This window comes from Takifugu rubripes, chromosome 20, assembly GCF_901000725.2.
Source record: "Takifugu rubripes chromosome 20, fTakRub1.2, whole genome shotgun sequence".
In the NCBI taxonomy this organism is placed as follows: Eukaryota; Metazoa; Chordata; class Actinopteri; order Tetraodontiformes; family Tetraodontidae; genus Takifugu; species Takifugu rubripes.
In genome coordinates this window covers 17,104,510-17,116,478 of record NC_042304.1, presented here as the reverse complement: position 1 = coordinate 17,116,478, position 11,969 = coordinate 17,104,510, and the positions used below count along the sequence as shown (strand labels likewise).

At 49.5% G+C, this 11,969-nt stretch overlaps 1 protein-coding gene across 1 annotated transcript; it reads right to left on the bottom strand.

The window, feature by feature from the left end:
- Positions 1 to 2,019: 2,019 nt before the first annotated feature.
- Positions 2,020 to 3,331, bottom strand: gorab (golgin, rab6-interacting; the record flags this gene model as incomplete). The annotated part of the gene is made up of 4 exons (XM_029828412.1): positions 2,020 to 2,307; positions 2,806 to 2,941; positions 3,008 to 3,109; positions 3,201 to 3,331. Coding segments are annotated over 4 exons (657 nt in total), but the record flags the coding sequence as incomplete, so codon positions are not given.
- Positions 3,332 to 11,969: the final 8,638 nt, after the last annotated feature.

The window sequence follows — 11,969 nt, the reverse complement described above, 5'->3', positions numbered from 1 at the left end:
TAAGTGTTTTATTTATTGAGTTGAATTCTGACAAACATCAACTATTATTTAAATATAATGAGAAATTTAATGGTGCCAAAAGTTACGTTGAATTCCGAAAATGGCTCAAATCTGTTCTGAAAATGAAGCTTATTAAAATGACTATTGTTAAACTGCTTGTTAATGTATTGACTGGTCATAAGGAAACATTTAATGTCAGGCGTGTTTCGGAAAAATCTCAACATTTATTTAACTGGATTTGACTGGATTGTTGCGCCGTTTTCCTGTTTCAGGCGCGCGTTCGCTGCGTGCACGCGCCGCTCTGAAACTGTTGCGTTTCGGGTTAAAACAGCAAATCTGCTTCTGATTAAAACGACGAAAATATATCCTCACCAATTTACTTCTTGTCCAGGCAGGTGTTAGGCTAATGACGTCTGGTTTGGCTAATTGCAGCACATGTTTGCTAGCCCTGGCAGTGTTAGCTAATGCTAATGGTTGTGGCAGCTTGTTGAAGCAAAATATTGATAAAAATTGTCTGACCTTATTTTATCAAATCCAGTGATGATCATAATTTACAGGTCAGCTTTGACCTTCACTGTGACGACTGAAGGTCAGGACGCTTCACGACGCGCAGGAAAACTTCTTTTTCAGAAATTTGAGTTTTGTTTTTTTCCGTCTTTTAGTGCTCAGATTTCAGCGGCTTTCTCAACCTGTCGAGAGATTTCAGTGCCACATAAATCAAAGAATACGTTTATAAAACCTTGTGAAAGCTCCACACACTCACACACCCCACTCACTCACACACACACCACACACTCACTCACTCACACTCACACACACACACCACACACACACACACACACACACTCTCACACACACACACACACACTCACCCTCTGCACCCTAATCCAGACCACATTTCGCCTCCTTCAGACCTCCCTCTGGAGTTCGTCTGACAATTAATACCATTTTCATTTGAAGCCAAAACAGACAGTTTTTCATACAGAACAAGTAAAAAACAGATCCGATAAGTTTTCTACAAATGTTTTCTGGAAATTGCAGCTTTGCTTCAATCTGCTGAAGTTTGTGGTGCAAATTTTCTTTAAAAAAAAAAAAAATCATTAAGCTTGTTCTGATCCATTTGGGAGAATTTTGTCTTTTAAGTGTTAATTGCTGTTGTCGTGTAATTAAAGTTGTTAAATCATTTAACTCAATACGGATTTTATGAAACCATCATCTTCTAGTGGGAAGGAATTTTCCTCCTCATTTTACGAAGCGTTAACCATCAAAGACTTTTACTACTTCGACCTTTGATGAAGTGACTCAGGTTTGTTAAATCTGAGATTCACATCTGCAAACGGAGGATGGATCAAATATGCGATGAGATTTTAAAGCAGCTGGAACCCAAACGAGAGCAACTGCACATTAAATATTTAGCATTTCAAATGTTGACCCTGGTGGTCCCACAGGGTCGGACCGGACGGCGGGCCGCGCTTCCACCCTCCCGACTAATTAGGAGAGCACTTTTATGGCGTCGCTTCAGACGTCCAGATGTGACCATAAAACCAAGAAAAAAGCAGCAAACTTGTGTCAAGCAGCAGAAACGCGGACAAAAACAAATCGGATGGAAATCTTTTCATAATCTCACACGCTTCCGGATCAACGGGAACAGATTCCGAGCATCATTACACAAAAATAAAGTTCTTTTGCAAAATAAAGTTGACGGCAACAAAGAGAATCCTCCACAGCGGGGTCAAAGGTCACCTGACAACATGAGGTCAGCTCAATATGAAACATGTGACCCTCGTCATGACTGAACAGGAACCAGGAACCATCACAGATCAATAAACTCTTTCTTTGATCTCTAAACCATCGTTGTAATTTACAAATTCTTACTAATAAAAGTGATTTCAGTTTCTCAAAGTCTTTAACTGGTCACGACGACAGCAGATATTTTCCCCCTAATTCATCTCATAATCGGTGATTATCAGGAACGTGTGTGGAACATCTGGTCGGAACATCAGGAGGTGACGCTTTCCCTCAGAACGCTCCGTTCCACCGTCTCTGCTGGCAGTCTGGCCCCGCCCCCCGCCCCCGCCCCCTCCCCCCCACAGCCCGCGGGAGCGTCTGTCTCTCCGCGGACCTCGGCGGCGGGGCAGCTCCCGCTGCAGCATCAGCTCCTGCAGCTCTTCCGCCTTCCTCAGCTCGTTCTGCCTGGATGATGGCGTACAGGTGCTCCGTCAGCTGCTCTTTCACCTCCGTCTTCCTGTGGAGGTCCAGCTTCGAGGTCACGTACTCCGACTCGGCCTTCTCGTAACGCTTCCTGTCAACAAACCCGCCAAAGAGTTTTTGACAGCAAATCCACAATTTGCAGCGGCTCCTCGTTCAGAAACTACCAAAAGATCAGATGGCTGAGTGGGCGGGGCCTCTAAGCAAACGCCATGGAGCTGCGGACCGACCCCGATGACTCCGCCCACTGACGTGCACGGTAAATTCAGAGCAGACCAGACAGCGGAGCGAGTGTCACATGTCTGAGGTGTCACACAGGGCGGGGCCACCTGCACACCCACAGGTGCTGCTGGGAAATCTTTATTTAGCTTCTGTCTGGAGGAAATCGAACTTTATGCACATGACTGAAGTCAGAGTTCTAACCGGTCTGAGCAGGACTGTCCGCTGATGCCAGGACGTCCTGCAGGGGGCAGTGTGCTGAACACCACCGCCATCAATCCCTCCAGAGATCCCAGTCAGGCACTCACTGGTCTGACTGGTTCCTCAGAGATTCGACCAATCTGCCTGGACACTCTCACGCATGTTACCTGGCAGCAGAGCAGAGTAGTCCCAGCTGGCCTCCTCGATCCGATCCCTCAGGATGCTGATGTCACTGGACACCATGTCGTCCAGAGCCTGCAGCTCCTTCTGGATTCTCTTCAGCTTCACGGCTTCTTCCTGAGTCTGCTTTGACCTGCAGACATGAACACGTGTGATCCTGGGGAGTGCAGAGAAGCAGGGCCGCGGCCGTCGCCATTACTTCTCTGCGATTGTTTTAGCCAGCAGCGCTTTCGTTCGTTTGTTCCTCTCTTCTATCATCTTCTGTTCGTGCTGCAGCTGCTCCAGACGCGTCTTCTCTCGTCTGTGCCCAGAAAGACAGAAATGACACAAACGTTTAAAGAAATAAAAACATCCCAAATCCATTAAATTTGCCTGCTAACTCTCATACTAACACTTCCACCTCCTCTTTGTCCAGTTCTTTCACGTCCGGGTTCGTCCCCTCCCGCAGGCGGCTGATGGGTGTTCGATCACATCGGAAGCTTTCAGCTGATCCACCTCTTTCACGACCAGATCTGAGGTCGAATCAGCCCAGAATTTCGCTCGGCGGCGGTTTGGCGAGCTGTTTGCTCCGGCTGCAGGGCGCTGGGAGGGCGGCCGTTGTGGTTGTTCTGGAGCGGCGAGCTGCAAGGCTTTCTCCCGCTGGACCTGCTGCCTGCTGCGGCTGGAGGGAGCCGGTCTCGCCCCGCGGGGCTGCCGCTGCGGGCACCGCCGAGTCTAACGGACATGCGGAGGTGCACAGTTTGCGGATTTTAATGGACAAAATACATTTCCAACTTACAGGAAGTGAACTCAGAGGGCAACATTGGCGATATAAAGGCTACCTTTGTGTTTGAATCTTTCGTAGCTCCTCATCAGAAAAACCGGCCCAGCTGCTCATTTTCCCGGTTTATAGTCCTGATAAACATCAGCACAACGACGCAAACACGAATCCGATAAAGGAGAAAATCATCGTGAAACCGGGAAAATGCTGTAAGAAACTCTGGACGCCGCCGCCATCTTTGTTTATTCCTGCCACGTACAGGACCCCAACAGGACCAAGGGAGCCTACAGATATCGCCTGAATTTAAATAAAAAAAAAATAAAAAAAATATTAGAAATTAAATAATAATGAATCCAAACAATTACAATAACATTACATTATTTATTTAAATGTTACATATATATTGAATCTTTGATTGATCAAAGCTCTGAAATTTATCTCTGAAACAAAGTTATACACTAAATACAAACTGGAGGTCTGCATTGCCTGCCAACCAAAGTAGCGTTGATTAGGTTTAGGTGTTTGAGTAACCATATAGTAATCATATATCCAGGTATGTTAATGAAGAAGGAAAAGATCATACGAGAGCATATTTAGCGGAGCCTGAGGGGAAGACTCAGTGCTAATGGACCACATCCACCCAGCTGTGTTCAGCAGCAGTATCAGTCAAGAGTGTGTGTTCATGTCACCCAATACCTCACGTTCAGTCCTTTTAACCTCGGCAGCACAACACAGCAACAATGACCTTGGCTTGGTCACTAATAAAAATGTCTTTCACATCTTTTTTGCTCTGGGGGACCAATTATGTGCAAGTTATAAGGCAAAAAACACCTCAGGAGGGCATAAATCCCAAAGCAGAGTGGAGACAGGGCCAGACATGGCGGCCAGATGGCAGAGGGACACTGTAGCAACCTTAAGATGGGACGGCCTTGGACCCCTGACCAGAAAGTACTGGAGGGGACCACGTGACTCGTTACTGAGGTGACCCAGAGGTGCAGTTGGGGGAGGTGTAACCATCCCCTGTCGGCCTGTTCACTATGTCAGATCTGGTATCCACATGTGGAGACATGTCCTCTGAGACTCAGAGGAAGTTCTGTCCCACTTTAATACATGAATGGACTGGGACATTATACCGGGACAGAGGACTCGTGGGCTGGTTATACTGGGAACCTTCCATCATCTGGGCAGCGAGAAGGTCCTCCTGAGTGTCCCGCTGCTCTCGTGGACGCCGTGTGATTCCTCTGCGTCATGAGAGCTTTGGAAACATTCAACGTTTCTGTCAGTAGTTTGTTCTGAAAGCTGAGTAGTTCTGCTACATGAGCCGGACTCCTGATTGGCTGACGACAGGCGTGTTTTTCTGCCGGGGTGACCTCGCGTGAACCCCATCAAACGGCGAATAGAAGTTGGGCTCTCAGTAAGTGATCACATATGAAGACAACGGATTCATTAGGCGTCGGTCTTTGGCCCGATTCCTGGTACCAGAGCTCGGCGACGTCTGGCAGAAGCTCATTAGGGGGGAGAAGCGGCCTCGTTCGCTGGCGAATGTGGAAACCTTGAAACAGTCCGGAATCTTAATCAAATTATTTTTAGCTAAGGCATATTTAATCGGCTGTTGTTTTATTCATTATCCATTCCACGGATTTATTGTGGCTCTGGCGGCTTCGCCGTCTCTCATCTTGGCCGTTTCCCATAGTTCACCACATCTGGTCCCAATCAGAGGGGGGGTTGTGTGCCTATTAGCACGCGCTTTGGCAGCGTTTCACCCTGAGCAGCAGAGCTTCATCTCGTCTCCGCGGGACTTTCTGGTAGCCTCCTGTTGGGCACAGGCCACGCCCCTTTTACCTCTTTATTTCAGGAGGCCACGAAACAAGCAGCAGAGTAATTTTGGTTATTTTTATGGCGGCGCTGGAGGTCAGAGGCCCCCTGCTGGGAGCTGAGCTTTACGATGATTCAACGTTAATCACAAAAAAGGCCGTTGGTGTTTTCACACGTCCAACCGCCATTAATACGCTGATGCGTCACGTTGAAAGGGACGAACGCGCGAATCCAACAGCACGAAGTCTGGAACAAACCTTCCAGCAACACAAACGTGCTGAAAAGCTTTGATGTTTTAATGTGGCCATTCTGCAGTTTGGAAATCGCCCCACTTAAAACCAAACTTTGGGCTTTTTCAGAAAACATCTTTCCATAAGAAAATTGATCTTTCTCAAACGCTGCCAAAATCCACATGTGGAAAAAGGTTTTACGGCCATTTTGAGAAGATGTGAAGAACTGGGGAGGAACTCTGAATCCTGAGCTTCAAACCTGAAATCTGACCTTAAAACAGCAGATAATCAGATTCTGACAGTCTTCATTTTTCAGGCAAGTTGAAGGAAGAAACTTCTGAACCGGAGACGACGACCCAGGAACGAAGCTCAGGGAGCAGAACAGCCAGGATGGAGAAACACTCGGACCAAACACACACCACACACACACACACACACACACACACACACACACACACACGCACACACACACACACACACACACACACCACACCACATACACACACACACACACACACACACACACACACAACACACACACACAGTGTGGAGTTAATCAGAACCAGAGACAAAGTTGCTGATTTCTTCCCTCAGAAACCGCCTCCATATTTTCTGGACCAGATTCTGAAGCGCGTGAGATGATTTTGCTCCGGGTGACAGATTCCTGAGCAGCCTCGTGCAGCCGGCAGCAGAGCAGCTGATACTGGTGAGACTGGGAACGCTGGTGGGAACCAGCGATGAGGATGAGTGAAGTCCCAGAGACTCAGGAAGCTGATCAGGCCCATCGGAGCAGCAGAAAACTCTTCTGTCAGCTTCAACCTACGTCTGAAACCATCAATTAAAATTTTAATCAGCACAAAATCCCATCAAACTTGACCTTGACCCAGAAGGAAAGTCCGTTATTGACCCCGGTGAGGAAGTGTTTGTCATTCTCAGACGTTAGCGAGGCGACAATCCCGTTAACGCCATCGAACATCTGGCTTGTGTCAGGACTGGTATGTGTTGCTGGTTCCTCTGGACTCACACCAGTAAAACTGGTTTTTGCTTTTTATTGGGAGGTGCTGGAACATCATGAAGGTCTGAGGTGGAAATCCCTCAAGTCTTTTCTCCCACAACACACAACAATGGGTCAGTCCTCTCCCAGTTCCTGCTGGAGCAGCTCCCCACCAGCAGCTCTCAGCACCATTAAACCGGACCTGAAGGAGAGTCAGACTGGTCAGCACCATTAAACCGGACCTGAAGGAGAGTCAGACTGGTCAGCACCAGCTGCTGTGAGGAGAACCATTACGATCACCATAGCAACCAGGTCAGCCTTCATCCATAGCTACAGTAAATGTGTGGCTGGTTGGTCACCTGTGCAACAGCGGCACCGGTGAGACACATGAACGTCCCGTTAGTTTCCTGTCACGTGTCCTGACGGCCGGGCTCATCTGAGGCTAGTTTTCTGTTATTTACACGAACAGCCAGCAGGGGGCGACAGAAATGAGAAAATGCATTTTTAATCTGTTGGTACTGAATGCTAACGGTGCCTGTTGCCCTTGAGCATGGCTCTCTGTCTGTGTCTGAACCCTCAAACCATCATGTGGTTGTAATTACACCTTTATAAGCAGCAGCGGTGACAGAGGGGCTCTGGCGCAGAATCATGGCAGCCTTAACGGGCACCCCCTCGCCACCCTCAGCACCCCGCCACACCCACCTGCACCCAAAATAGTTTAATGAGGCGCTTTTTAATACCTTTATTACAGCAGAACCTGGCGGCCCCCCCCCCCAGGACCCTGGTCTCCTGGACTCTCCATTTAAAGGCTGTGCTGTTTAATCGTGCTCACTTTAAACGCGTCCTGCTGCCTGTTTCTCCTGCATACACGCATTCATCATGCACAGCTGTGTAATCAGGCATCCTCCGGGGCGGCGATTTACTACCTGGGACTATTTTATTAGTTTAATTGCACATTTACGGTCATTCTTCTCGGAGGAAAACAGGGAGAAAAGTGCTGCTTGTGTGTTTTTGCAGAGGCAGCCAAACCTTGTTTTATTTTATGACCCAGAGAAAAAGATGTTGCTTTATTTCACGAGCGGCCTCGAGGTTTCCTTAATGTGTTGGAGCACAAAGGGCGTGTCCGTGAGGAGGAGGCCTTCAATGCTCCGTTTTGGTTGTTTGGTTTGTTCTCTTTAAATTTCCACCAGCCTGACGAAGGAAACAATTACTCACCACAAAGTGAGTCTCTGTCATACAGAGCAATGGATGATGGATGATGGATGGATGATGGATGGATGGATGGATGGATGGATGATGGATGGATGGATGGATGGATGATGGATGGATGGATGGATGGATGATGGAATGGATGGATGATGGATGGATGGATGGATGATGGATGGATGGATGGATGGATGATGGAATGGATGGATGGATGATGGATGGATGGATGGATGGATGGATGATGGATGGATGGATGGATGGATGGAGGGATGATGGATGGATGGATGGATGGATGATAGATGGATTGATGGATGGGTGGATGGGTGGATGGATGGATGGATGATGATAGATGGATGGATGGATGGATGGATGGATGGATGGATGGATGATGGATTGATGGATGGATGGATGATGGATGATGGATGGATGGATGGATGAGGGATGATGGATGATGATGGATGGATGGATGATGGATGATGGATGATGGATGGATTGATGGATGATGATGGATTGATGGATGATGGATGGATGGATGATGGATGGATGGATGATGGTGGATGGAGGATGATGGATGATGGAGGATGGATGGATGATGATGGATGGATGGATGGATGGATGGATGGATGGATGGATGGATGGATGGATGGAGGGATATGGATGATGGATGGATGGATGATAGATGGATGGATGGATGGGGATGGGGTGGAGGGATGGATGGATGATAGATGATGGATGGATGGATGGATGGAGGGATGGATGATGGATTGATGGAGGATGGATGATGGATGATGGATGGATGATGGAGGGATGATGGATGGATGAGGGATGATGGGATGGATGGATGATGGATGGATGATGATGATGGATGGATGGATGGAGGGATGATGGATGATGGATGATGGATGGATGGATGGATGATAGATGGATGGGTGGATGATGGATGATGGATGGATGGATGGATGATAGATGGATGGGTGGATGATGGATGATGGATGGATGGATGGATGATGGATGGATGGATGGGTGGATGGATGGATGATGGATGGATGATAGATGGATGGATGATGGATGATGGATGGATGATGGAGGGATGATGGATGGATGATGGATGGATGATGGATGATAGATGGATGGGTGGATGATGGATGGATGATGGATGGATGGATGGATGGATGGTTGGATGATGGATGATAGATGGAGGATGGATGGATGGATGGATGGATGGATGGATGGATGGATGGATGATAGATGGATGGGTGGATGATGGATGATGGATGATGGATGGAGGGATGATGGATGGATGATGGATGGATGGATGGATGGGTGGATGGATGGGATGATGGATGGATGGATGGATGGGTGGATGGATGGATGATGGATGGATGATAGATGGATGGATGGATGGGTGGATGATGGATGATGGATGGATGGAGGGATGATGGATGGATGATGGATGGATGGATGATGGATGGATGGATGGAGGGATGATGGATGGATGGATGGATGATGGATGGATGGATTGGATGATGGATGGATGGATGATGGATGGATGGATGGATGATGGATGGGTGGATGGATGGATGATGGATGGATGGATGATGGATGATGGATGGATGATGGATGGATGGATGGATGGATGATGAATGGATGGATGGATGATGAATGGGTGGCCTCAGAGGGGGTCAGTGAAGGCCTCGGGGGGGGGGTCAGTGAAGGCCTGGGGGGGGGTCAGTGAAGGCCTCGGGGGGGGGTCAGTGAAGGCCTCGGGGGGGGGGGGGGGGGGGGGGGGCTCTGACTAATTTGAAGCAAGTTTGCTGTTTTTATGAGCGAAGCTGTGAAATATGACTATAATCATGGTTGCTAATGGTTACATGAGGTGGGAACATGGGACCGGCACCGGCGCCGGAGCCCATCGGGCTGATGGGAACACACTTGCGGCTCGGGGAGCGGCGCCATAAACCGCCCGTTCAACCACCATGTTCAGCCTCCTTTTACAGCTTCTCACTATATTTAGAGCGTTAAAACCCCGACACACACGGATGGAAATTCCCTGTCAACATGTGTGTGTGTGTGTGTTTGTGTGTGTGTGTGTGTGTGTGTGCGTGTGTGTGTGTACCCGTGCATGTGTGTATCCGTGTGTGTGTGTGCGTGTGTGTGTGTACCCGTGCATGTGTGTATCCGTGTGTGTGTGTGCGTGTGTGTGTGTACCCGTGCATGTGTGTATCCGTGTGTGTGTGTGCGTGTGTGTGTGTACCCGTGTATGTGTGTATCCGTGTGTGTGTGTGTGTGTGTGAGTGTGAGTGTGTGCATGCAAATGTCTCCTAAATGGTGAAAACTCTCTCATGTTCTCGTTCACAACACAAACGGGACGTTTGGACGTGCGAGCGAGCGATGTTGTTCATTGTTGTTCATTGTCACATGACATCAGCAGCAGGGCGAGGGAGGCTCCGCCTCCTCCGCTGGCCCCGCCCCCATCACACATCTTGCCTGCAGATGTGGTGAAACCACAAACACTTCAAAGTGCCTCCCTCAGACCAGCAACGTTCCCTGACGCCAACTGTAAATGTCCTGGATGCCGCGCACGGAAAATATGAACCGCCGGCTGAAAGTGAAGCGTCATGGCGGCGAGGCGGCGTGGGGGCGAGGGGGCGGGGCGAGACAGCCGTGCACGCCGGCGGAGCTGCTGCAGGAACACGGAGGGTCGCGGTTGGTTGTCTGGAACCTCGCGCCCACGTCAGACCTTCACCTGCAGGAGAACCAAACAACCTTCTGCTGTGATGGATGTCGGCCTGATTGTGTTTGGAGAAAAAGATCTCAAGGCCCCGTCAGCTTGGTTAACATAATGATGTAATTGGCCCCGGGCCCCTAAAGACCTCCCCCGGCCCCCCCACCACAGACGTCCTCTTTTGTCATTTTCTCATTATCCTGATTGGTTGTGATAACATCCCACACAGCAGCCGACGCTCCGCAGCCTGGACCGAACATGGGCCGAGGCCTCAGCGCCAGCCGGCGGGGCTCCGCCCAGCGTTTCCATGTCGGTTCTGATTCTGGGAAACTTGATCCAGTCGCCTCATGTTTTCCATAAATGGCTGCAGTTTAATCATCTCACTTCCTGTCCCGGCTGCAGCTCCTGGGATGATGCTCCGGCACAAACTGGTCCGGGCTGCGTGATCAGAGAGCTCGCCGCCGTCGTTCTTCATGGAAAATCCAGTGCGTTGCTGCCCCGTCCCAGAGAGACTTCTGGGGAGGGGGGAAATCTGGGGGGGGGGGGGGCATGGCAACATCTCTGAATCCACATCAGGGGAACTCTGACCTCCAGCAGAGAAACCAAAATAAAAAATCCCCCTTCTGCTGCCAAGCCAGCGCAGCAGGAAGGGGGGGGGGGGCGCTGGGGGAGCTGGGGGGGGGGGGCGGGGGGAGCGGTGGGGGAGGGGGGGCTCTTCGCTCCAGATGGATGTTTTTGTGACAGCTCAAAGCGTTTGTTCTATGGAAATGAGAGGACATTGCTTCAATCTGCAGTTGTTGATTCTCACGATGACGCTGGAGGCTTAGACCAGGACCGCCTCCACCGGGGGAGGGGGGCGTGGGGGGGGGGGGGGCGAGGAACGGACCGTGTTTTCACTCCGCCGGCGCTGCATGCATGTGCACGACAACACGCTCGGGTCAGTTTGTGACCACGATGAATCATTTGAAACACAGAACGTTTCCATGAGCGTCAGCAGGCCCGTTTCAGCAGAACCGCTTCTGACTGCTGAGGTTCTGCTGATCGGCGCCGCTCCAAACACACTCGGGCTGTGAGCCGGTCCAGTCAAGCAATCGAGGGAAATTAAATCAAATAAGAACCAAAGAAAATGTAAATAATTCCCTTCAAATGAGAAACGCAATGTTTGACGGCAGCATGGAGAGGTGTGTTTATGCTCCGTTGTCATGGTTACCAGAGAGTCAATCACGGTTTTTGCAGGTTACCCATAATGCACCAGTGTGCCCGTGATCACAGTCATTGTTTACAATAATAGTTCTGATGTGTTTCAGTGTTTGTGTAATTACTGTGGCTGCCAGCAGGGGGAGACAGACACACAAATACATCTGCGGCTAAAAGCCCAAAACTGGTCGTGAACGTGTGAACAGGCCTTGTTTTAACTCCTCACAGCTATAA